General features: G+C 35.9%; 1 protein-coding gene across 4 annotated transcripts in view; it reads left to right on the top strand.

Moving 5' to 3' along the window:
• The window catches only part of LOC121428224 (probable cation-transporting ATPase 13A3), a 75195-nt gene that overhangs the window by 26901 nt on the left and 24118 nt on the right, over positions 1-24176 (top strand). For all 4 annotated transcript variants that reach the window (XM_041624841.1, XM_041624840.1, XM_041624842.1 and 1 more), the window contains exons 2-13: positions 1454-1526; positions 2280-2450; positions 6148-6200; positions 9191-9322; positions 13906-13986; positions 16237-16306; positions 18087-18221; positions 19512-19578; positions 20650-20781; positions 22093-22257; positions 23076-23186; positions 23672-23718. In XM_041624841.1, the coding sequence (XP_041480775.1) occupies positions 1454-1526; positions 2280-2450; positions 6148-6200; positions 9191-9322; positions 13906-13986; positions 16237-16306; positions 18087-18221; positions 19512-19578; positions 20650-20781; positions 22093-22257; positions 23076-23186; positions 23672-23718 (1237 nt within the window). The remainder of the gene's footprint in view (positions 1-1453; positions 1527-2279; positions 2451-6147; positions 6201-9190; positions 9323-13905; positions 13987-16236; positions 16307-18086; positions 18222-19511; positions 19579-20649; positions 20782-22092; positions 22258-23075; positions 23187-23671; positions 23719-24176) is intronic.

Below are 24176 nucleotides of genomic sequence, written 5' to 3'. Positions count from 1 at the left end.
TTGCTTTGTAAAATTTCAGGTCCATTCAAGTTCACCTTAAAGTTTTTTAGGTCACCTTTTTTCTGTTTATGGGTGGGAATGTAAACATTATACAACGGAATCCAACCACCAAAAAGTTGACTTGTAAGCACTAAAAAGAAGAAAAGAAAAATCAGAGAAGCACGTCGGTGAAAATTTGAAAAAGAGGTAGATGATCATGATAATGATATAATTAGTTATTGGGATTTCAGCTTGAAAACGGCCATACTTTCTATTTCTTGTCTTATTTCTTTCAAACTTTTACCATTCTGTCTTCTTTCAATATATCGTACAGAGTGTGAATACCCATTTAAACATTTTCAGTGTATTTGTGGAATGCAAGTTGAAGGAGAAGGCTGTAAGTTATTCATCCGAGAACTGTTTTTCAGTAGATAAAGGGGTTTAATTCGATTATGTATTATCAATCATGCACAAAATAGATAATTGAATGGCATGAAATGTACTTTCTGGCTGGATATGTGTTTTGTGAACACATGTTTGGTATTGCAAATTTCATTAAACTCAGATAGTGAAACCTTTGGACCCGCACCCTTCAGAGTAAAATCATGAATGCTAGAATGAAACATTGTTACAATAATGATATTGGGCAAGAAAGTTCTTGTAAAACTTTAAGCCTACTTCCAAGGTATGAATATTCTAAGACACACCCCCCCAATAGTGGATGTTACATGTAGATGACGAGCTCTGAATGGCTGTCAGGTAAATGCGTGTGGTTTTAACATCTATTTCTATCAATCAGATACATGTATGATTATTTATGTCTATTAAGACCAACCTCTAACTTCACTATTTGAAATATGTGAAGAAGCAACATAAGTGAAATGCCTTGCTCAAGGGCGTTATGCCAGGTTTCGACCATGAACTATCATATGTGAAATCAGGTTCCTTTGTAGAATAATCAAAACATTTGATTTCACCTTGTTAAAGACTGACTACCAGTAAATATATTCTCAAAACATTTTGCTTTGAAACTGAAGATACTGTACATTTGCAAGGTCATCTGATAATTCACACACGACTCCTGGAGAATTTGATAATAGAAAAAAATTGTTGCAGTAATTGTGACATTTTTTTTTCCTTTTCAATGACAATCTATGAATGCATTCTTGGCATATATGATGTTACTGAGGACATCTCTCATTTGTTTATCTATATGTGTTATTTTATGGTCATTATTCAACTGGGCAATTCCATAAAATGATCTACCTTTTTGTACATGTATGTCCGACCTCCATTTTTCTTATTTCACTTCATCAGCTGACCAAGTCATGGTCCTTTGAGACCATAACAGACTGTCAAAAAGAACACAAAATCTGAGACAGAAAATTTCATGAAGGTAATGTTATCATTATATACCTTTAGCATTAGAATGTGGCATGTCACTATGCATTTTTTCCAAATTCTTTTTGTGCAGTGCCTATGAGAAGACAATGGGGACGGGTGAGGTGACAAAGTATACCATCGAAGAGGATCGAGATGAGAAGCTGGTAAGTGTGTTGTCATTAGAATCAACCTTGCTCTCATCATTACCGTCATCAACATCGTCATCAACACCATTATCATCATCATGATTACCATAATCTTAGTCATTATCATATCATATCACTATCACCAATATCTCCACCATCATCGTCGTCATCATCATCACGATCATCACCATCTTCACCATCATCATCACCACCATCATCATCGCCATCATCATAATCATCACCATCATCATCTTCTTCACCATCATCATCTTCTTCACCATCATCATAATAATCATAATGATTATAATGGGCATTTATAAAGCGCTATCTATCTAGAAATATTCTATTCCGAGCCATGTTATTATTATCAACCTGGCTTTAACTGGAGCTGCCTTTTAGCGCTCATGCATTCAAGGAATTAATCCCGCTGGGTACTCATTTGCCTCCCATGGGTTGAGTGCAGCACAATGTGGATAAATTTCTTACTGAAGGAAATTACGCCATGGCTGGGATTCGAACCCACGACCCTCTGTTTCAAGTCAGAAGACTAATCCACTTGGCCACAGCGCTCCATCATCATCACCATCACCATTACCGTCACAATCATTTTGAGAGAGTGCGTTTGAGGGGAAGCTAGAGGAGGAGGAAGGCGGGAAGGAGGGGGAAGAAGTTGGAGGCCGTTAAAGAGGAGGGACAGAAACTCTTTGTGATTACATGTAAATCTAGTTCAAATCATCATTTTCTTCATAATCTTCTCATCACCATTCCCAGATATGCATCGGCTACCAGCGGAGTCTCCTCCGGTTGATCCTGGTCTATTTCTTGGGGGTCATCACGGCTGGATTCTTTCTCTTGGTGGTGTACTACTGGAAACCTGACTGGGGTCTCAAACTCACTCACTCCAGGAGCTCCATGCAGAAGGCAGACTCCATACTCATTGAGGTACAGCCATCTTTTGTTGTCAGACTAATGTTACAGTCACACTGGCTGAACAGACTCCAGACCGACAAAAGCTTTTATGTTGCTACCAATGACCACTCAATGGTTGACATGTGTTGTTTTTATTGGGAAACGAAAAGAGAACGTAATGAAATGTTTGCGCTGCGCCCTAATTTACTGGAAATTATCATGCCTAAGTTATTTGGGTGATTTGGGTGAGATATTTTCATGAAAAAAATGTTGTCGTAGGTAGACTACATTGGAAAATACATGTATATGTAATCAAAGTGAGTTCATGTAAAGGATGGAGTTCAGATTAAAATTTCATTTCCTCACATACTAGATTAAATTTTTTTTTAAATCTCGGCAAGTGTGCGTCCGGATAATACATGTAGATCCTGATAAGGGGAGGCCGGATAAGAGAGGTCAGACTGTAGTAGGTAAACTAAACTGAACTCAGTGTAGTTCTAGCCATCTGCAGCCTACCCAGATGGCTTTAATAGGGAACTCAAAACCTAACATCAGGAATCAGTAATACCCCTCATTAGTACCGGTAAACAGATAGGGCTTTCGACAGACATAGCAAACTGAGATAACACAGGGCATCGATTGCCTTTCTGTTGAGATTACATTGAGAGAGGTCATTACCTTTCATTAAAGGAAACCATTAGCAGGAAATCATTAAACAAGAAATCATTAAAAGGGAAATCAGTATTGGATACCAGAGTTTGGAGAAAAATATCTACCGCTATAGTAAAGTCATATTAAGCATTAACATTTAGTACCGTAAGTAATGGTTTATTAACAGCACCTGTGCCATAAAAATCGGTTACAACATGAGTCTGTTACTCACTGTACAGTTTTCGACAGACATAGCATATTGCAAACTGTGATAACACGGCATCGATTACCTTTATGTTAAGATTATATTGAGAGAGGTCATTACCTTTCATTAAAGGAAACCATTAGCAGGAAACCATGATTAAACAAGAAATCATTAAAACTGAAAATCAGTAATGGATACCAGTGTTTTGAGAAAAACATCTACCGATATTAGTATTTATATTTTGCGATAACATTCAGTTGTTACAATTGTTATGTTGATGGTTGTTACATCATGTGTTGGTTCTGATTGAGATTTATGTGAGAAGATATGTCATAAGATGTTGAGGGAAGGGAGTTGGATTGAGAATGTACACCACGACTGCTGTTTATTACTCTAACTACTGCTACTACTACTACTGCTACTACTACTACTACTACTACTACGACTACTACCGTTTCCGCTACTACTACTACTACTACTATTACTATTACTACGACTACTACCGCTACCACAAGTACTACTACTACTAGTACTAATACTATTACTACTACTACTGCTACTACTGCTACTGCTACTACTGCTACTACTGCTACTACTACTACTATTACTACTTCTACTGCTGCTACAACAACTACTACTACTTCTACTACTACTACTACTAGTACTACTACTACTACTACTACTACTGCTACTACTGCTCCTGCTACTACTACTACTACTCCTACTATACTACTGCTACTAGTGCTACTATAACTCTTCCTAATATTTTGCAAAGCTATATTACCACCAGTAGTATGTACAACAACAAGAACAATTACCAGCACTACTAATACTACAGGAACAAAACAGTTACTGCTGCTCCCAGGGTAGTGCCACCGGTGGTATGGCTACCCTCATGGTATTCCAAGTCGTGAAGACAAAAAAAATGATTTTTTCAAATAGTGAAGAAAAAAAGGGGGGGAATAACAAGTGGGAAGTAAATAGAAAGAAGAGAGCATAGTTTGTTTCAAAACTCTCATATTTGATTGAGGACAAAATACATATAGGCCATCATGCCCCTTCATCAAAATACATGTACCCTGGTGCTGCCTACCTCTAAATTTTCTTGTAAATTGTCTTAAAAACAAGAAATAATTTATCAACATTGCTGATTTGCAGGTCCTCCATCAAATGTAAACATTGTGTAATGATTTTATGTTGATTTTTATTCTGCTGAATGAATTGAAAGCAAAGATCACAATGCTTCCATTACTGCTCCTCCATCCAGAGTACTGACAACAGTTTTAATGATGCATGCATTAGCCAAAGATCCACTCTGTAAATTAGCTGTTATCCTTGATCCTATTCCTCTATTTGTTTTTGTTTTATCTTATTCCAGTGATATTGAGGAAATGAATGCCATGTTAATGCAGAGAGTTCATTTCCGATTGTTGTTAGATTGAGTCAGATATTAGTTGTTAGGTTGTAATGTGGGAAAAGTAAGGCGTTGAAGGTTTTAGCAAGTAAATGTTTTAATTCTGTCGCTATCCCAATTTCAAATTTCTCATTTTACAGTGGCAGGACAGTTTTGCAGGGCTTGCCCACCCCCTCGATATTTTTAGAATCACTCATTGAACTTGTACATGGTTCTTGTAACTAAATCTAAGAATATTGTCATATGCGCTCCTCTATTTTAAAACGTGCTTTATGAGTCCCATCAGGATTTCTTTTTTTTTTAATCCTTGATCCCTGCTGGTTTAAACCATTAAAGAATTTCTAAGGCCCATAGAACCCCGGCTTAACTTATGCCATACTAGTAGTGTATTAAAGGGAAAGTTCACCCTGACAAAAAATTTATTGGAAAAATAGAAAAATAATTTTAAAAATATTGCATGTTTTAGAAAAATCCATCAGAGTTATGAGTTATTAGAATTTTTATTTGTGACGTCATATGCAAGCAGCATTCCTGCATAGCAAATGGTAAAGAAATCGATAAAATGTCATTTTTCTCAGAATTTTACTGTAACTTATATCAATAGACAAATCATTTCACACCCAATCAGGAATGAAATTCATGCATTTTATATAACATAACATATGGGGCAGCTGCTTGTTTATGAAGTCACAAATCCAAAGCTTAAAATTCTAATAACTTCCTTAGTCTTCAACAGATTATCCTCAAACCTTCACCAATATTTTTAATTAATTTTTCTGCTATTTTTACAACAAACTTTTCTTCAGGGTGATTTTCCTCTTTAAATCTGTGTTAAAATCATGGAAAGCCCAAAATGTCAAAATTGCATTTACATAGTTTCCAACCATTATTTGGCCCTTTCCTCATGTTTTAATAATGAAGAGAACTATTTCGGTAATCATTCCCAGTCAGTTATGAGTGATTTGAGTATCGAATGAGCTGATAATTACATGTACACTGTACTTGTACTGTTATAGATATCTGTCACACTTGACTATTCATAATTAAACCACAACTTTTTAATAGACAAGAGCTTGAATTAAACCTGATTTCAGAATATGGGCCAATATGTTTTATGACACTGGTCAACCTTTCACAATACAGTTACCTGTAATTATGTAAAAGTTCATATTGATGCATGTACCGGGATGGTCTTAATTCAAGTAGACAAATGGGAGGGGAAAAATGAATGTTTTAAGAAAATTAAAGAATAAAAGAGCTATGAAAACCCCCCTAACTCTGAAATAGAAAGGTTACACCAACCCTCTAATGTTCTTTTCTTTTATTGAAATCCATTACATATCTATCGGGTTGAACATTCCCTTTTAATACAGAACACACATATCACCACTTTATTTTATTTTCATACATGTATTTGTATAACTACATATTCCTGTTTTTATCATGATTATTTCAAATAGGATTGCTTTCAGAGATTCCATGTTGTTCGTGTGATCAGGGAGCAGGTTGGAGAGTAAGTAGATTTTTTTTGTGTAAATTAACTTAAAAAACCCCAATATACAGTTGTATATTGAGCCAACACACCGTGTGTTTACTCAGTTGGTAGAGTGTCCTTCTCACAACCGGGAGGTCAGGGATTCAAATCCCGGCCACGTCAGACCAAAAGATGTTAAAAGATGGGAGTTGCTGCTACCCTATTTGGCGTTCAACGATTAAAGGGATGGAGCTTTGTCGATCTGGCGCTGCACACCAGCTGCCAGGTGGGCCCACGATCGATTGGGCAAAGCAAATTTTCAGAGTATTTCATTTCAGGTCTATTTTTTAACAATAAAATATGGATTTTCATTTTATTTTCTAAAAAATTAGTGAATCCTACCACAATATGCCCTCCTTCATGCTGAGTGTTGAAAGTAGACAACAACACTACAATGTTCGGCAAGCCCAGAGAAATTTAAAAACTCTACTGAATGTATTAAATATCTTATCGCCTGACTTCACAATTAAATATCTAAAACATAGCAGAACTTGAACACTTGATAATTTTCATTTTCTGATGGGGTTCACTAACTTTTGAGCACCTCTGAAGAATATCCCAATTTTCAGACATTTTAGCTACTCACCATTATAATAATATTAGATCAAGAGCCTATAGCAACAGATTACCTGTTGTTTGAACATCTAAATTCTTGCAAATCAATATTATTATGCCAAACCACACTTTGATTCGCCCATCTAGATGGTATCACTTTCGGTGTCCGTCCGTCTGTCTGTCCCTCCAATAACTTGTTTACTTCAGTTTCACTTAACCGAGGCTCATATAATTTGGTGTGTATGATACTAGCATTTATCCCAGGAAGCCTATTGATTTTGAGGTCCAAAGGTCAAGGTCACAGTGACATGTTTTCATCTTACCCTTCTGCAGTCCTTGTAAACGCAATAACTCCAGTTTTACTTAGCTGAGGCTCATATAATTTGGTGTGTATGATACTAGCATGGATCCGAGGAAGTCTATCGATTTTGAGGACCAAAGGTCAAGGTCACATTGACATGTTTTCATCTTACTCTTCTGAAGTCCTTGTTAACGCGATAACGTTAGTTGAACTTAACCTAGGCTCATATCAATTGGTGTGTATGATACTAGTATAATAGCAATTCTATTGATTTTGAGGTCAGACTGTCAAAGATGAAATCGCCACCTTCCACTTTTCTTGCTTTACCAATAAACTCAATTTTTCACGTTACAGGTGGGTGTATTATGTGTTCACTTTTGCAACACTCTTATTTTTAATTAGAATCATTTGGCACATAATTTGTTAATTTACATTCATGTATCAGAATCATGGATGTTCATCTCATTGCACGTTTTTTGGCTGCAGTCAAATAGTATCTGGGTCTATAAAGTATTGTTCATAGATCGCCTGCTAACTAGCTATCATAATATTGACACAGTAGCAAAGATCTCTTTAACAAGTAGTTTAGCAAATATTGATTATGTAATACACTACTCTGATTTCTGGGATATCTCTCTATTTGTAGCTTCTCTCCCAGGTTGAATACAGTTGCTATTTCACATTAATGATATAATTATGACATCAATATGGATTGAAGAAGAAAAATGAAAAATACATGTAAACTTTCATACTGTACATGTTCGTGTAGATGTTGCCCCTTTAATAGTGGAATCGTAGCATTTGTTCAAAGTGTTTTCTAGATATGATGTACATGTATATCATACGTTTATTGCAGTTGTGACAATTCAGTGAGCTACTCTTTATAGATCTGCCACTTGTTCAGTGTCAGACATATTCCTTTTGATATCTATACAGAGCCCCGTCTTACAAAGAGTTGCAACTATCCGATCACCGATCGACCCCAACTATAGACGGCCAGCAACGCCAACATCTAGAATGCAACATCAAAAAAAGTCTTTTGTTCAAAAGATTTCTAGATCTATATGTGTATTCATACATTCATTGTAGTCATGACAATTCAGTGTGCTGCTCTTAAAGACGTACAAGTTCCTGTAGGAAAAATAATGACATTGATGGATTTCTCTATACAGTGCTTCCCAGAAAAAAATGAAACCGAGATTAAGCGATGATTTATCATACATGTAACTTAATCACAAATACAATAGACAAATGACCTACAAACATAAAGCTCAAAATCTCCTCTATCATCTGATATTACTTCGATTATTCCAAATCCACGCGTGAGTGAGCAAAAACAATTTGAAGAAAGGATACCAAAAACTCATTTGGCGGGGGTATCTGAATTTCAAAAAGAAAATCACATATCGGCTCTTGAATGGTCAAGAAGTAAAAAAGTTATGTTCTCTCGAAACAATGCTTGTATTTCCATAATTTCATTAAATAAACATGTTTTCACCGGTTACCCACAGAAGCAATCAGATGGTTAACAAAAGACTAAATGCATGGCTGATCGTCAACAAACGGAGTGTCAAGTGAGTTTGAACGCTTGCCTGTGGAACCTCTTAATTTTCTGAAATTATTGAAATTCAAGCCTTATCTCAAATAACCAGAACTTTGTTAATTCTTGACCATTTTCTGTAATTGAAGTATCAAATTGAATGGTAGGCCATTTGTCTATTATATTTGTGATTAAGTTACATGTATAATCATTGCTTAATCTCGGTTTTGAATTAAAAGGCAGATATTGAACTTTTTAAAAATGTGGTTTTCTTTTTGAAACCCAGATATAGCCTGTCAAATTACTTTTTGGTGTCCCCTCTTCAAATTGTTTTTGCTCACTTATGCGTGAATGGGGAATAATCTAATCAATTTCAGTTGAAAGAGGAGATTCTAAGTATTTCATTGGTAGGTCATTTGTCTATTAGTGATTAAGTTATGATAAATTCATCGCTTAATCTCGGTTTCGTTTTTTTTCTGGGACGCACTGTATAGTTTAGGTTAATAGGATCAGTCACAACTCTCAGTGAAACACCCCTTGGTCTTAACCTTGATTCTATTCTTACCTTGACAGGGTGGTGGAGAAGGAGATCCTCCAAGACGTGATGAAACAGGATGTCCTCATGAACGACACCTTCATGTACTTCCGCTTCCATAAGATTAAATTCTTCTGGAACCCCCAGGAGAAGTGTTTCTTCAAGCTGAGGTGAGTTCAGGGCCATGGGCGCTGGGTGAAGGGGCAGCTCCCACCCTCTACACACTCCATTCTGGTCCACCCCTGTACCTTCCTTCCCCCTCCATCTTCTACCACCCCTCCACCTAGTCTATAAGCACAGACTCAAATTTGGCACATTCGGCAAATTATTCCATGTCTAGAATGAAGACGAGATTCGAAACCCCCTGGTTGCACGGGCCTAATCACAATTGGCAGGCAAAAGATATTCATTCGTTGCTCAATTTTTAAATTTGATATTGCTGATTGACAAAAATGAATGAATATTACTGACGATCCAACACTGATTCTAGGGAGGGTACCTACTGAACTTACTTTTTCCAAATGGGAAAGATATATCACCACTATGGAACTATATTTTTACTGGCGGAAGAATTAGGGTCATTTTACTCTCTCAAGTGATGAATTTGGTCCTGTCAGGTGTAGTCTTCATAAATGCTGATTTACTTTTAAAATGAGCTGGTCGAGGTACCCTTTTCTGGTCAGATATGGAATGTCAGACATTTATCCTATCCACTGGTAGTAAACATTCAACCCTCGAATTTTCTCCTTATTTTTTTAAGTGCCACTGTAACACACAAGTCTATGGGAAATGAATTCGGCCTGTGAGCCCCCCTGTCTTTGTCAGAGCAGGTAGAATCAGCTACAGTAGGGGAGACCGAGGGTAGTTGGCACGCGGGGTATTAAAGTTGAAACATTGTAATTTTCTTTAACGCCTGTAAAATAAATTTATGCAATACTGCCCTCAATCTATTGTAATAATAATTCAATACTGTTTTATTATTAAAAGCAATAAATTCAAGGGGGCAGTATTGCATAAATTAATTTTACAGGCATTAAAGAAAATTACAATGTTTCAACTTACCCCGCGTTACAACTACCCTGGTCTCCCCTACATGTGTGAATCTAGGCTCACTACTTCAGACTCGGCAGGATGCACTCTGCAGGAATTGAGGGTCTGTGTTTTCAGACTCCAACTCTACCTGCGTTCATCAGGAGGGGATGGGGGGGAGAGACATTGAAAAACAAGACAACCACTAATACTGACGGCAATTACTGGCCCTTCAAATTCGGGGAGAAGCTTCTATTAATGATTTGATATAAACTTAGGTCAAGGAAAGGAATTATTTTGCAGTCACAGTATAATAAATTATGCATTGGCTTTCTATTTCCAAATAACGCAAAACCTGGGTCTTGAGAGATAGTCTATGTAGCAGTTTTTTTGTTTCTGTGACATAATTAAATTTTAGATATATATGTTCTACATGAATAATTAATTCCTTATTTTTCTTAAATTTCCTTGCATGAATTAAATTAATGTTGATTCATAAAGCTGAGCTTATGCACAGCTTTATACGCAATTGGTGAACTGTTCTTGTACTTCAGCTGCCTTATTTTGTGGGACTGAATTTCTTTAATAATCCTGGTAACATTTTGACCAAAAACCTTTGCAATGTGATGCTTGCTAGTACAAAGATTGGTTTTGATTTCTAAGCTGATGAGAATTTTAGCGATTGTCTCCTAAGAGAAATATGTCACCAGGGGTCCGTTGCAGAAAGAGTTGCATTGAAACGCAGGTAAAAAAATCAATTGCAAGTCCAAAATGCATGTTGTTGATTGGTTGAAAATGAAGTTGTGCTTGGTATTTAGTGGTGCGTTTGATTGTAACTCTTTCTGCAATGGGCTGCAGATATTCATAAAATAATTGTGCATCAAGTCCTGGGTACCGTGACACAAAGGTTAGCGATGAATCGCTAATTTCAAAGGACGATTCTGATTGGTTCATAGTCTACTTAGCAACGATGATCTTGATTGGTCATTTCATTTAGCGATTGATGCTAACCTTTGTGTTACGAGACCCTGGTGTATTAGTTTATAAACAGCGTTATCCAGCCTCAAGATATCCATTTGTCTAATAATTAAAATTGTATACAAATTAGCTTTCTGTTGTTCAACGAGTAAGAAAAAGCATACAAATGCAGCAGGTTTTCTGGAAACAAATATAACCTTTGATCAGGGAATTGAGCACGTGGCCACAGCATGATGAAAAATAGCATGCAGCAACATTCAGCCAGAAACCAATGAATAAGAAATTCAGAGATGCCAAGTTCAAAGACCAGCTATGCGTGAGATTTTCTGTGAATCTGAGTGAGATCACAGACATTGTGTACAATGTATATGGGGATAGGCTGTGATAGTTGGGTGAGACAGAGATTTGAGGGGATGAACAAGAGTCCAAATGCTTGAGTCTCACGCATAATGCGTGAGACTTGGTAGCTCTGGAAATTTGATCTATGAATAAGGAATGTTTGCATTTGCTTGTGCTGTCATATTAACAGATAGATATAAACTTAGATCAGAAGAACATGTATGATCCGGCTTTCTGCTAAAATATAAAAAAAAATGGAAATAGACTTTGGTCAAGAAAATGATTGGACTTTTGATCCAAGGCGTGAAGATATTATTTCCTGCATAGACAAGTTTGATACAACATTTTGTTTCCTTTGAAGTATTAATATTTTTCCTGAGGAAATTCTGTGGAGGAAAAAGGATATAGTGAGGGGGAAATAAAGTGACATTAAAGTGACACTATGCTCTATCAAATATATCTCTCAAATATTCATTCTGTTCCAATAAACATAGTCATTTTATACATTTGTGACAGAAATTTAGTAATGCAGGCTAAATTTTGTTGCAGATGACTATTGGTTGAACTCATAATCTTTGCCTTGTCATGTGATGCACATATGGGCCCTGTCTTACAAAGAGTTACGATTGGACGGCCAGCAACGTCAACAACTATTATGCATGTTTGTTCAAAATAATTTGAAGCTATGATGTATATTCATGCATTTATTGTTTTCTTGAAAATTCACTGCGCATCTCTTTGCATACAAAGGACATTAAATTATGGCATTGATGGATTTCCATAGAGTTATGATTGATCAGATCAATTGTAACTCTTTATAAGATGGGGCCATGATTTTATACACCCAGTGTTTTCCATCTCCCTTTCAATTTGTAACACTAAGTCCTAGTGATAAGTTGATTACCTGTTTGAGGTTTATGGCGCTGTCACACCTTGGCGTTTTAGACAGCGTATGCCCGACGTATCAAAATTTCTCTAAAACATCGGCATACGCTGAGCTTTGATTCTTTTTCAACTCTTGGCGTATACTTAGCATATTCATAACGAGTCGGACGTATACATAACGTATTAGTAACTTATATCGAATGCTTTGTTAACTTATAAGTAACGTATTCCAACGAATGCTTAGCGTATTGCTGACGTACACAACTTATGCCCTACGATAGCCTAACTTACCGGCAGTGTATCGCTGACGAACACGTGTCTCTCGAATGGCATGGGCATCTGTTCACCATGAAATCTTCATGAGTTCTGATGGGTTCCTCCTGTGAACCCCACCTTTATATACCAATTCCTATAAACATTGTCAATACGCCATTATACGGTAGCTGTAAGTTATAAACACGTTCAGTAAGTTTTGTGGTCGTCCGGTCCGGAGGACGTCTTCATACGTCAATATACGTTGGAGTTAAGTTACACATACATGTACGTTCAAAGCACGTTACTCATAGGTTAGAAGTAAGTTTTAGGGTACGCTGGACATTATCTCGACATCCATCGACTTATGAGTAACTTACGAGTAACGTGTGTCAACGATCGCGTAACTTGCCTACAACTTATGGCCCGCGTATGCGGGACGTATGAGCCATTAGCTGGCATACGTCGAAAAATTTTGTGCAAGCATGACTTGTTTTCCTCGCCGTATGACGACGTATACCAGTGTGTTTTAGCGTACTCTTCACGTATGCAAAACTTACCCGTAACGTATTCGACATATTCCAGCGTATTCGCCAAATTCCTCATACGTCGGGCATACGCTGTCTAAAATGCCAAGGTGTGACAGCGCCATTAAAAAGCAATAAACCTGTGAAGTGATTATTGCCATTTTGGTTCATTACTCTTGTTGTATTCTACCCACCAACGAAGATCAAATCAAATAATGATAAGAGCTCAATTTTGTGTCTAATATGTCTAGATCCCGTTGTGTACGTGATGTATATGTTTTTATTTCTGATTGTTTGCACCCAGTTCATTCCCCTAAAGTGTTTTTTTTTATCTGTTACAAGTTTGAACAGCAATTAACCAGTGAACTTCTAATGAAGATCAAATCAAACATGATGTATTAAAGTTCTGTGCCAAGTGACAGTCAGGGCTTGAAAATGATACATGAAGCCAAAGTCGCAAATTTAATACTTTTAAGTATTAACATTAAAATCATTCCTAAAGTTCTGTTTCTTTAATAGGAAACAATGAAATTGCTTTCTTTAACGTGGAAAAGAGCCTTAGAAACATAAAAAAGAAAATGTCAACAAACTTTTTGATTTTCAGCTTCTCTTGATTTTAGCACAGAGTAGGACCATGGTCTAAGTTAAACCAGACGTAAGTCTATGGGCCTGTGTCACTAACTACATTTACAATTAGCATATCTCAAGTTCCAGTGATATATAATTTGTTGTTGTTGTTCTAGGGGACTTGAGAAGCAAACTACTAGCGATGAGATCTACAAGCGAGCTAACCTTGGTATGGATGTTCGTGAAACTGCCCAAAGGTAAGTTAACATCAGTGATGAAATTGAACTGGACTGAGGATGATAAGCCCCCCCCCATACGCCAATAATAGTTTGAAGTAGACTTTTGAAATAAGACCTTCCTGTTTTGAATTACCACTTGACACGATGCAAAAGGTAACTTACAATAATCAGAAGCAGCTAAAATAGCCCTATATAGATAATTTTTTTTGTCTGGGTTACACATGCTTGAATCTGATCATCTAAAAGTATATCTGATCAGGGTCCTGTAACACAAAGGTTAGCGATTAATCGTACGCTTGATTTTTACGATTGATGGTACAATGTAGTCAATGGGATCAGTCTTAGAATAATTCTCTATGATCATTGCTAAGCTTTGTGGTACAGGCTCCAGGTCTGGTTGCATTCCAGTAGTGATCCAGGGTCTCATCTGGAGTTGTGTGAAAGGTCCATTGGTATCGGGCATGCCGTGGTCTAGTGGTTCTTACTCTCGCCTTTCAAACAGAGGGTCGTGGGTTTGAATCCTAGCCATGACTCGTTTTCCTTCAGCAAGAAATTTATTCACACTGTGCTGCACTTGACCTAGGTGAGGTATATGGGTACCCGGCAGGAGTAATTCCTTGCATGCACTGAGCGCCGGTGATGGTAGCTCGAGCTAAAACCGGGGTAATAATAGCATCGCTTTGTATCCTCAAGCAAAAAGCGCTTTATAAATCCAGCTATTATTTTTATTATTATTATTAATATTACTGATATTTGAAGATGAGTTTTCATAATTCTGTTTGGGTTTGTAAATAAGTCCAATAACATTATTATCTTTATGTTTGCAAATCAGAACACTTTTAACTTGATGTCAAACAGCTTTCCTTTTTCTGTTTTCTTAATTTCTTATTCTGTTGTTGGGTTTATACAATTTGGGTATGATTTATTTATAATGATTTAAATATGTTATTGGGATTTTATGACATCAAACAGCTTTCCCTATTATTACCTGTCTCTTTAATTCCTTATTTTGCAGTTGAGGTTCATACAGTGTGAAGGTGATTTATTTCCCCCATAATGATTTGATAATGTTTATTGGGAAATTTAGAATCTTTCATGGTTATTCATTGGCAACCAGATGTATTGGATTATTATGGATATAATGATGTTTAAATTGCTCTTCCCCTATAAGTTTGGAATTACCCACCATGTAATAAAGAAATGCACCGCTGATATGGATGTAATATTATACAATTTAAATTCTGAATTCAGAAGTTACAGCACATAAATAGATATATATTAAATGGTATGTCTAACACATGTAGTTAATAAAAAGGAATGAGCGATTGTAACAATCATGGAAATAAAACTTGATAATTATTACAGTTATTACCGGTATACTTATTATGGTTAATGAAAATGTAATGATAAATATTATTCTACTACTACGACGACGAAGAAGAAGAAGACAACGGCGACTACGACTGACTATGACTGTGATGACATCTATGATTACTATTTTCTACTACTTTGCTACTACTATTTCTACTTCTACTACATCAACTACTTTTGCTTATAGTGCTACTGCTTACCTTCTACAACTATTGCTACGTCTACTTCTTAAAGGACAAGTCCACGCCAACAAAAACTTGATTTGAAAAAAAGAAAAATCAAACAAGCAAAACACTGAAAATTTCATCAAAATCGGATGTAAAATAAGAAAGTTATGACATTTTAAAGTTTGCTTAATTTCACAAAACAGTTATATGCACATGATTCTGGTTGGTATGCAAATTGGCAGACTGATGACGTCACCCACTCACTATTTCTTTTGTATTTTATTATATAGAATATTCTGATTTTCTCCTCGTCAAGTGAAACAAAGTTTTATTTCTTCCTGAACATGTGGAATTGCCATTATTTTAACAGTTTATGGTTAAGTTATGTTGGTCCTTACATGTATTGTCAAATCTGTAAAAATTGAAATATTGTATAATTCAGACAATAAAAAACAAAAGAAATAGTGAGTGATTGACGTCATCGACTCTCTCATTTGCATATCGCTGAGTTGTGCATTTAACTGTTTTGTGAAAAATAAGCAAACTTGAAAATGTCATAACTTTCTTATTTTACATCCGATTTTGATGAAATTTTCAGTGTTTTGCTTGTTTGATTTTTCTTTTTTTCAAATCAAGTTTTTGTTGGCGTGGACTTGTCCTTTAAGAAGTAGACGTAGCTAGTTTGAATGTCATTTGATTTTCCAAGTCCTCTCATTTCCTCCTCTTTTAGGAGAGCACTATATGGAGTGAATAAGATTGTTGTACGTGTAAAACCAATCCTGCTTCTCCTAATTCAAGAGGTAAAGACAGATTTATATTATTTTGATTATCAGTGTTTGTGGTTTATACATGTATTTTGTGTTTAAAAACATTCATTTTTTTTAGCCATGTCTTTTGTGGAAACAGGGTTCCTACAATTTATTCAGAGGTGAATTCTCTGAACCCCAGTTTAACTTAAACTTAAGCCTAATTCTGTGATTTTACCATTGAGAGCAAAATGTGACACAAATTTATGAAAATACATCTAGCACTTGTGACAATGGAAATCTGTCTGGAAATTATAACTCTGATTACTTACTAAAAAAAAACGCATAAGAAATATTAAAGAAAGTTTTGACTTTCAAGAGAGGAATTACTTATTGTCAAAAATATATGGGAAAATGGTTGTAAGACAATGGCAGCTATAATGTCTTGTTAGTGTATGTGTGTAACAGCACAAATGCAACAGTATACAAATAATGCACGTAAGCACGTGCATGCAGGGCCAAATAATGAATGATGTGCGAGAAGAACCAATGGATATAGGCCTACCGCACCGAGGTCCGCAGGACCGAATGTGGTTTATCCATTTGGAGAGTCAAGCATAGAGTTCATTATTTAGGTCCTCTATGCACAAGAATGCGTGTATCGTTTGTTTTATACAACTCCCCCTCCCCCCCCCTCCTCCCTCATGTTACTGAGTTGCCCCAAATGCTCTATTTGGTCCAAATTCTAGATAATTCCAGATAATTCGAGACCTCGCACTATCCTGCACTCTGATGTCAGAGTGCAGGATAGTACATTTGGTATGACGTCAGAGTGCAGGATAGTGCATTTTTGATGCAATAGTGCAATTCGCTGAATATCACGTGATCCGAATTGGACCAATCAGATTACAGAACATTCTTGGGAGTTATATGATATGAAGGTTGCATATTCAGCCTCCCATTTGCTTGCATACAACAAGCTATAAAGTAAGTTGTTCTACATTGTCTGATTTTTTTACTTAGTGATAGTCATTAAAGGGATGGTTCAGGCTGAAAGTATTTGTAGTTAAATAGATAGAGAAGAATTCACTGAGGAAAATGCCAAAAATTTCACCGAAATCGGATAACAAATAACAAAGTTATTGAAGTTTAAAGTTTAGCAATATTTTGTGAAAACAATCGTCATGAATATTCATTAGGTGGGCTGATGATGTCACATGTCCACTTCTTCTTTTGTATTTCATTATATGAAAATAGGTTTATTCAAATTTTTTCCTCCGAGAACTAGAAAAATTGGATTGACATCTGATTTAGTGCAATAGATATTTATTGCTGCAACTTTTTTCATTACGAGGGAGACATTATTCACACAAGTATGAAATAATGAAAAAAATATGATTTTATGTAATGACATTTAAGAAAACGGAAAGGAGATGTGACATCATCAACCCACCTAATGAATATACACGACGACTGTTTTCACAAAATATTGCTAAACTTTAAACTTCAATAACTTCACTATTTGTTATCCGATTTTGATGAAATTTTCGGCATTTTGCTCAGTGAATTCTACTCAATGTATTAAGATATAAATATTTTCAGCCCGGACCATCCCTTTAATTATTCAGTGACAAATATCAGAGGTTTCCCATGCACCTGGTGTACAGCATTAAGGGCCTGCTCGAAAAACATTTATCTTTATGATGGTAACTTTACAAAGAATCATAGATATATCTTGATTAATAACTGAACACTTGGTTCATAATCAATAAAGTCTAATAAACTTTAACCACATCTGTATTAAAATATTCTTTGTTTTTTCTTTCTGTTCCAGATTTTGAATCCATTTTACATCTTCCAAATTTTCAGCGTGACTGTATGGATCGTAGATGATTATCTTTACTATTCTTTCTGCATCATTATATTATCAACTCTCTCAATCTCTATCTCACTGTATACCACAAGAACTGTAAGTATATTAACCTTCAAGTGTGTGTGAAGGGGGGGGGGGGGTGTTTCACCTGAATTTTAGCAGCATGTGCGGAAGTATCAGGACTATGACATGATGTTTTCTTAATCCCATTTCTTGGTGTTAAGACTTGCCTTTAGTGAACAATACAAAATACTTTTTTATTAAGAATTGGAATTCTTGATATTTTATGTTAATGAATACAGTTCTTGTTTTCTGAATGCTTGAAAGAAAGAAAGAAAGAGGATTAAAGTAGAAAACAGCTTGCCAGATGAATGGTATGCTTGGCTTGCTCAGTAAAACAATTCACTGGCAGGCTTAAAAATGTGGACTGTATGGGAAAGAAAATGAAATTAGAGTATGAGGTGAATTACAAGTCTTTATTGTCAATGACTTTTATGAACACTGAGAGAGATTTCTTGCATTTCAAAGAAATGCAACAAAAGCTTTTTGTCTCGTCCACCAGAGGTGAATGAGATACTTAGGGATCCAAATGTTGTCCGTCTGTCACAAACCTAATGACACATAACTCCACAACCGTAAGTTGCTATTCAACCAAACTGGGATGGTAGATAGACTTGGGGGGGACCTGCATGTTATGCTGCAGTCGGAGGTCACATGGTAAGGTCAAAGGTCATTTTTAGGTCAACATTAAAGTTGACGTGCAAGGCTCTTACGACAAGTGTTATTCCATCCCAGTCATTTCAAAATGAAGTTTCGATACAATTCCGTTCTGCGCCCCCGCAAATCGCGATATTTCTGGTTATTTTCATAAGTGGGCGAGAAACAAAATCGCTTTTGCCTTGTGACTTCACTCTCGCCATACATGTACATATGAAATTATAGCAAGATGTTTCTAAAAAGTGCATATATAATATGCACAGGTTATTACAGACAAAATAATGCCTTCTATCCCCCCCCCTTTTTTTGGGGGGGATGATAATCATTTTGGAGGAATAATTTCCTGTAACTGTCAATGAGCGATATCACTTTTAGGAAACAAAAAATATCAGGTCAGGGTCTTGCCATATATTATAAGCCATAGTTTTATTAATTTTGGGGTGCAAATTGGATTCATTTCAGCTTGTTGATCAATTCAATTTATGGATATTCTAGGGAGTATTGGAGTGTCTTGTCAGTGATTTTCGCTCACAAATATGTCCTGAGCCTATCAGATGCAAGGATTTAAGTAGCTTCTAACAGTTGACAATGAAAAATCGGACAATATTTGTTACATGAAATGATCCCCATGTTTATTAATCTTAAAAATGTAATGGTTTTATTCTTCAGCAAGCAACAACTCTGAAGAGTATGGTCAAATCCAACGTTACAGTGCAAGTATTGAGGCCCAACGGAGGTAAGCAAACCCAAGTCCATGTTATATTACTGTGTTATTATTCTATTAAAAAATGGACAAATTGGTTTCTCTTGAATGAATTCCCCTTCGAAATGCAGATTTTTACAGAAACCTGTTCATAATGTCCACCTGCTAATAAAAAAACACCCCTCTTTGGCCCGTTGCATAAAACTTTTTCCCTGAGAATACTCTGGTAAAAACTGAAAACTAAGGTTAGTCTGATTTCTGCCTTTGACTTTAACACAGGGCAAAGACTCCGGTTAAAACAACTTGAGTTTTCTCAGGTAAAAGGTTTTATGCAACGGGCCCCTGGTGTCCTTGGGTGGTCCTAATATACAGGTTTTACTGTGCTGGGAAGAAGGTCCCAAAATATTTACAAGATGTGAAAGGTAGAAAGAAGATGTGAAGTCTCATCAAAACAAATTGCAAAGATGTCTTAAAGGGATGGTCCAGGCTGAAAATATTTATATCTTAATACATAGAATAGAATTCACTGAGCAAAATGCTGAAAAGTTCATCAAAGTCGGATAACAAATAATAAAGTTATTGAAGTTTAAAGTTTTGAATAAACCTAATTTTGAATAATAATATACAAAAGAACAGGTGGAGATTTGACATCAGCCTACCTAATGAATATTCATGTCGACCGTTTTCACAAAATATTGCTAAACCTTAAAATTCAATAACTTAGCTATTTGTTAGCCGATTTTGATGAAATTTTTGGCATTTTCCTCTGAATTCTACTCTATATATTAAGCTATAATACTTTCAGTCCGGACCATCCCTTTAAACAATTGGAAGACTAAGTCATTGCCCCCCTCCCAAAGTTTATCAGGGTTGAAGCGGGCAGAATGTGAGAAGTCACGAGGGGAATTGAGCATAGCCCTGCTAACTCGGTTGGATTCGGTAAAATGATAATGGGTGCGAAGTGACACGAGTTGTTGCCCTTGTTTTCAAGTTTCACACTGTGATAAGTCGATCAAACACCCATTCTGATGGATGTATAATGATTTATGATTCTTGTATACTATAGTTTAACATATCGGCCTCGTTTATCCTCGACTTTGACAGAGATCGAAACGGTATGGGAAGATCAGCTAGTTCCCGGTGATGTCATTATAATACCATCTTGTGGCTGTACTATGACTTGTGACGCTGTCTTGGTGGCTGGCAACTGCATCGTCAATGAGAGCTCCCTCACTGGTGAGTATTGTCGCACATTGCATTGTGGGAAGTTTATCGACGTGCATTGCCATTGACATTTTATGCCTCTCAATAATATCTTAACCATAACTAGGTCTGCTCTTTTGGTAGATCTAACAGGCGGGGTTTAATAAAGTTGTCTGCAGTGGGTTATTTTTCAGATGCCCTCGCATTCAAGCTAATAACCCAAAGCAGCTGGAATTTGTAGGCCAAAAATTTGTTTGGAGTCCCATTTATTCATTCCTGTGTATGGTGCATGTGACCATCAGCAGACCTTGGCCATTGTGTTGGTGATTCCCAAATCTTAGTGTAGACTGATTCTTTGGCGCTTTATGATCAATACGTAACATAAATTTAAAGGGGAATGAAACCTTTGGAACAAATAGGCTTGTGTAGAAACAGAAAAATCAAAGAATAAGAATAAAGAAAGTTTGAGAAAAATCAGACAAATAATGAGAAAGTTATGAGGATTTGAATATTGCAATCACTAATGCTATGGAGATCCTCCTATTGGCAATGCGACAAGGATGTGTGATGTCACTGATGAACAACTTTCCCTTTGGTGGACTATAAAATACCCTCAAAATGTCTCTTTTTGCTTTTTCTTATGATGATACAAACTCTTTATCCATGATGTATTCTTAGAAAATATGTATTACATGCCCTCATGTAGAAATAACACATGATCTATGGATAGATGTGATAAAAGAGGCAATTCAAGTGAAATACATACTAAAGTAATGGGGAGAGTTGTTCACAAGTGACATCACACATCTTTGTCGCATTGCCAATTTGCTATCTCCATAGCATTAGTGATCGCAATATTCAAATGCTCATAACTCTCATTATTTGTCCGATTTTTCTCAAACTTTTGTTGATCTGTTTCTTTGATTTTTCTGTTTTCACACAAGCTATCTTGTTCCAATGGTTTCATTCTCCTTTAAGACAAGATATTTTCATTATTCAATTTCCCAACCATCACTAGGTATCACAAACCTCAACAATTGATAGTGGAACAAATATTTACGATTGATTGCATTGACCAAATAATGTATAATGTGTCATTAAACTGACCATGCAATCAGTTTCTTAATCTGTTGGACAGTGTCATGAAGCTGTTTGTAAGTAATAAATGACTTATCGCACAACTAATGATCATTTCTTAATGCTAATCGGCATATCCCTTGCTGACTTACCACCCAAGAACATGTTCCAGTTGTTCATAAAGTTGTTCGTAACTTAAGGAACAGCTTTACGAAACACCCACCAGAAGTGTACTTTATCTTTTGTTGTACTTTCTCTTGTATCAAGGTGAAAGTGTCCCGATTACGAAGACCCCCCTCCCGTGTCCGGAGAGTGGAGAATTAGAGTATTCAATGGATCAACACAAAAGACACACTCTTTTCTGTGGAACGAACATTATTCAGACAAGGTTCTATGCAGACGAGCATGTCAAAGCTGTCGTAGTACTTACAGGTGTGTTATTCCGTCTTAATTTAAATCGTAGAGTGGGAAAATTAATGTGATCACATTCTTTTTCAAATTTGCAACTGCTTTAAGGTTACCCACTTTAGTGACATGAAGAAGAAGAAAATTGAAGTCATAAAACGTGTTAAGTTTATATATAAATTTTCTGTATTTCATCACCGTATTAAGATTTCGTTCATTAATGTGTAGTCTGTTGTTATTTTCCAAATTTCATTTAATCTTTACAATATTTGAATCTCATTTTCCTTTTCATGGTTTAAATAATTGTCCATCAATGTTATCCATAGAAATAATTGTCCATCAAAGTTATCCGTAGAAATCTGTTGATTATTTCTGGTAGGAGGTAAGGGGCTGTTCGGTCCATTTGAAAGTTGATTTTTTTCTTTACATTATTCATGCTATCTAATGTAAAGGGATCATTGATATGTTTCTGTTGATAGTTTTGTGTATCCAGGCCTCTTTGATTGTGTGTGTGTGTGTATTTGAATTTTGTCAGACGTGTATCAATCAGATATGATTATTTACATCAGGGACCGACCTTTAACGTCACCATCCGAAAGACGTGACCAGGGCTCGAACCTCGAACCTCTGCATCAATTTGTAACTTCCCCACAGCTTGGATTACAGGCACACGCCACAACGCCCAGTTGTATATACGTCAAAATCATTTAATATTAAAAGCATTATAAAACAGAGAAGTTAGTTTGTTTTTAAAATTTAAACAAATTTATTTTCATTATTTCGTGAATTTCATTCATTTCATTATTTCATAAATTTCAAGAAAATCGTTTTTTTTTTCCATACAGGGTTTTCAACGGCCAAGGGTATCATGGTTCGATCCATTCTTTATCCAATGCCGACAGAAATCAAGCTCTTTAGAGATGCTCTGCTATTTGTCGCAATCTTGGCTGGCTTTGGTAAGTCTGTTAAGAGGGGATACTGATTCAATCCATTCATGACATTCATGGTTTGGTCCAACCACGTTCGATGCATGACTGTGATAAAAATAATACAAAATACATCACAAGAAAGTGAAAAAGACACCTTGTTTGAGCCAAGTGCTTATGAATTGTGTACTTTCAAGTGTGAGAAAGGGAAATGTTATTGAAATTATTTTTTTCTCAAAAGAGACAAAAATTTAGTGTATTTTTTAATATAATCTTTATACTGTAGGTATTTTTAGAGTTGTATTTATTATAGCAGCACTTGCATCCTCTAAGAGACATTTTTCCACTCTGCACCCAGGTTGGAATTCTCAAGCACCTAATAAGAGTTGTATTAAACACTATATAAATGATAAATATTTCCATTATTATCATAACCATTCTCTGAATAGGTATTTCAGTTTGTACTATTCAAGAGTGCAATTGATTATTTTCATTTTCTCTTTGTTTCATTGCAGCTATCATTGGCTTTGTCTATACAGTTGTTGTGCTAGCATTGGATGGGGTAAGTGAAATGGGCTTATTACGAAAGTTTTTCAAGATTAATTATGTTGTATTTTCCTCAGATGCCAGTAATTTTCAGTGTTTATGTTGAGTGGTTTCTTATTTTAAGTGCTGAGAGACAAATGTAAAAATTATTTCATAAGTGTATTTTTTTCTTTGTAAAGATTGTATTTTCTTATCATTGTTTGTTTTGAGATTTCAGTGCATAAAAATCATTATTATTTAAGTATAAAACATCATGGATAAAGTATTGCATGACAAATTTGTATAGAAAGACAGTCACATGAAACGTATTATTATCAACCCTACAACTTTTGTCGGTCGACTACTGCTTCTTAAACGTTTTGACCACCTACCGATTTGTATTTATTCAACATGCTCGGCCTCAACATTAAATGTTTATATTGAAGAAAAAATTGAGAGGTCCTCTCAAAGCCACTCGAATTTGCATAAATGCAG

This window comes from Lytechinus variegatus, chromosome 14 (genome assembly GCF_018143015.1).
Source record: "Lytechinus variegatus isolate NC3 chromosome 14, Lvar_3.0, whole genome shotgun sequence".
Classification (NCBI taxonomy): domain Eukaryota; kingdom Metazoa; phylum Echinodermata; class Echinoidea; order Temnopleuroida; family Toxopneustidae; genus Lytechinus; species Lytechinus variegatus.
The sequence above is the reverse complement of the archived record's forward strand: the minus strand, read 5'-3'. Positions and strand labels throughout refer to the sequence as shown.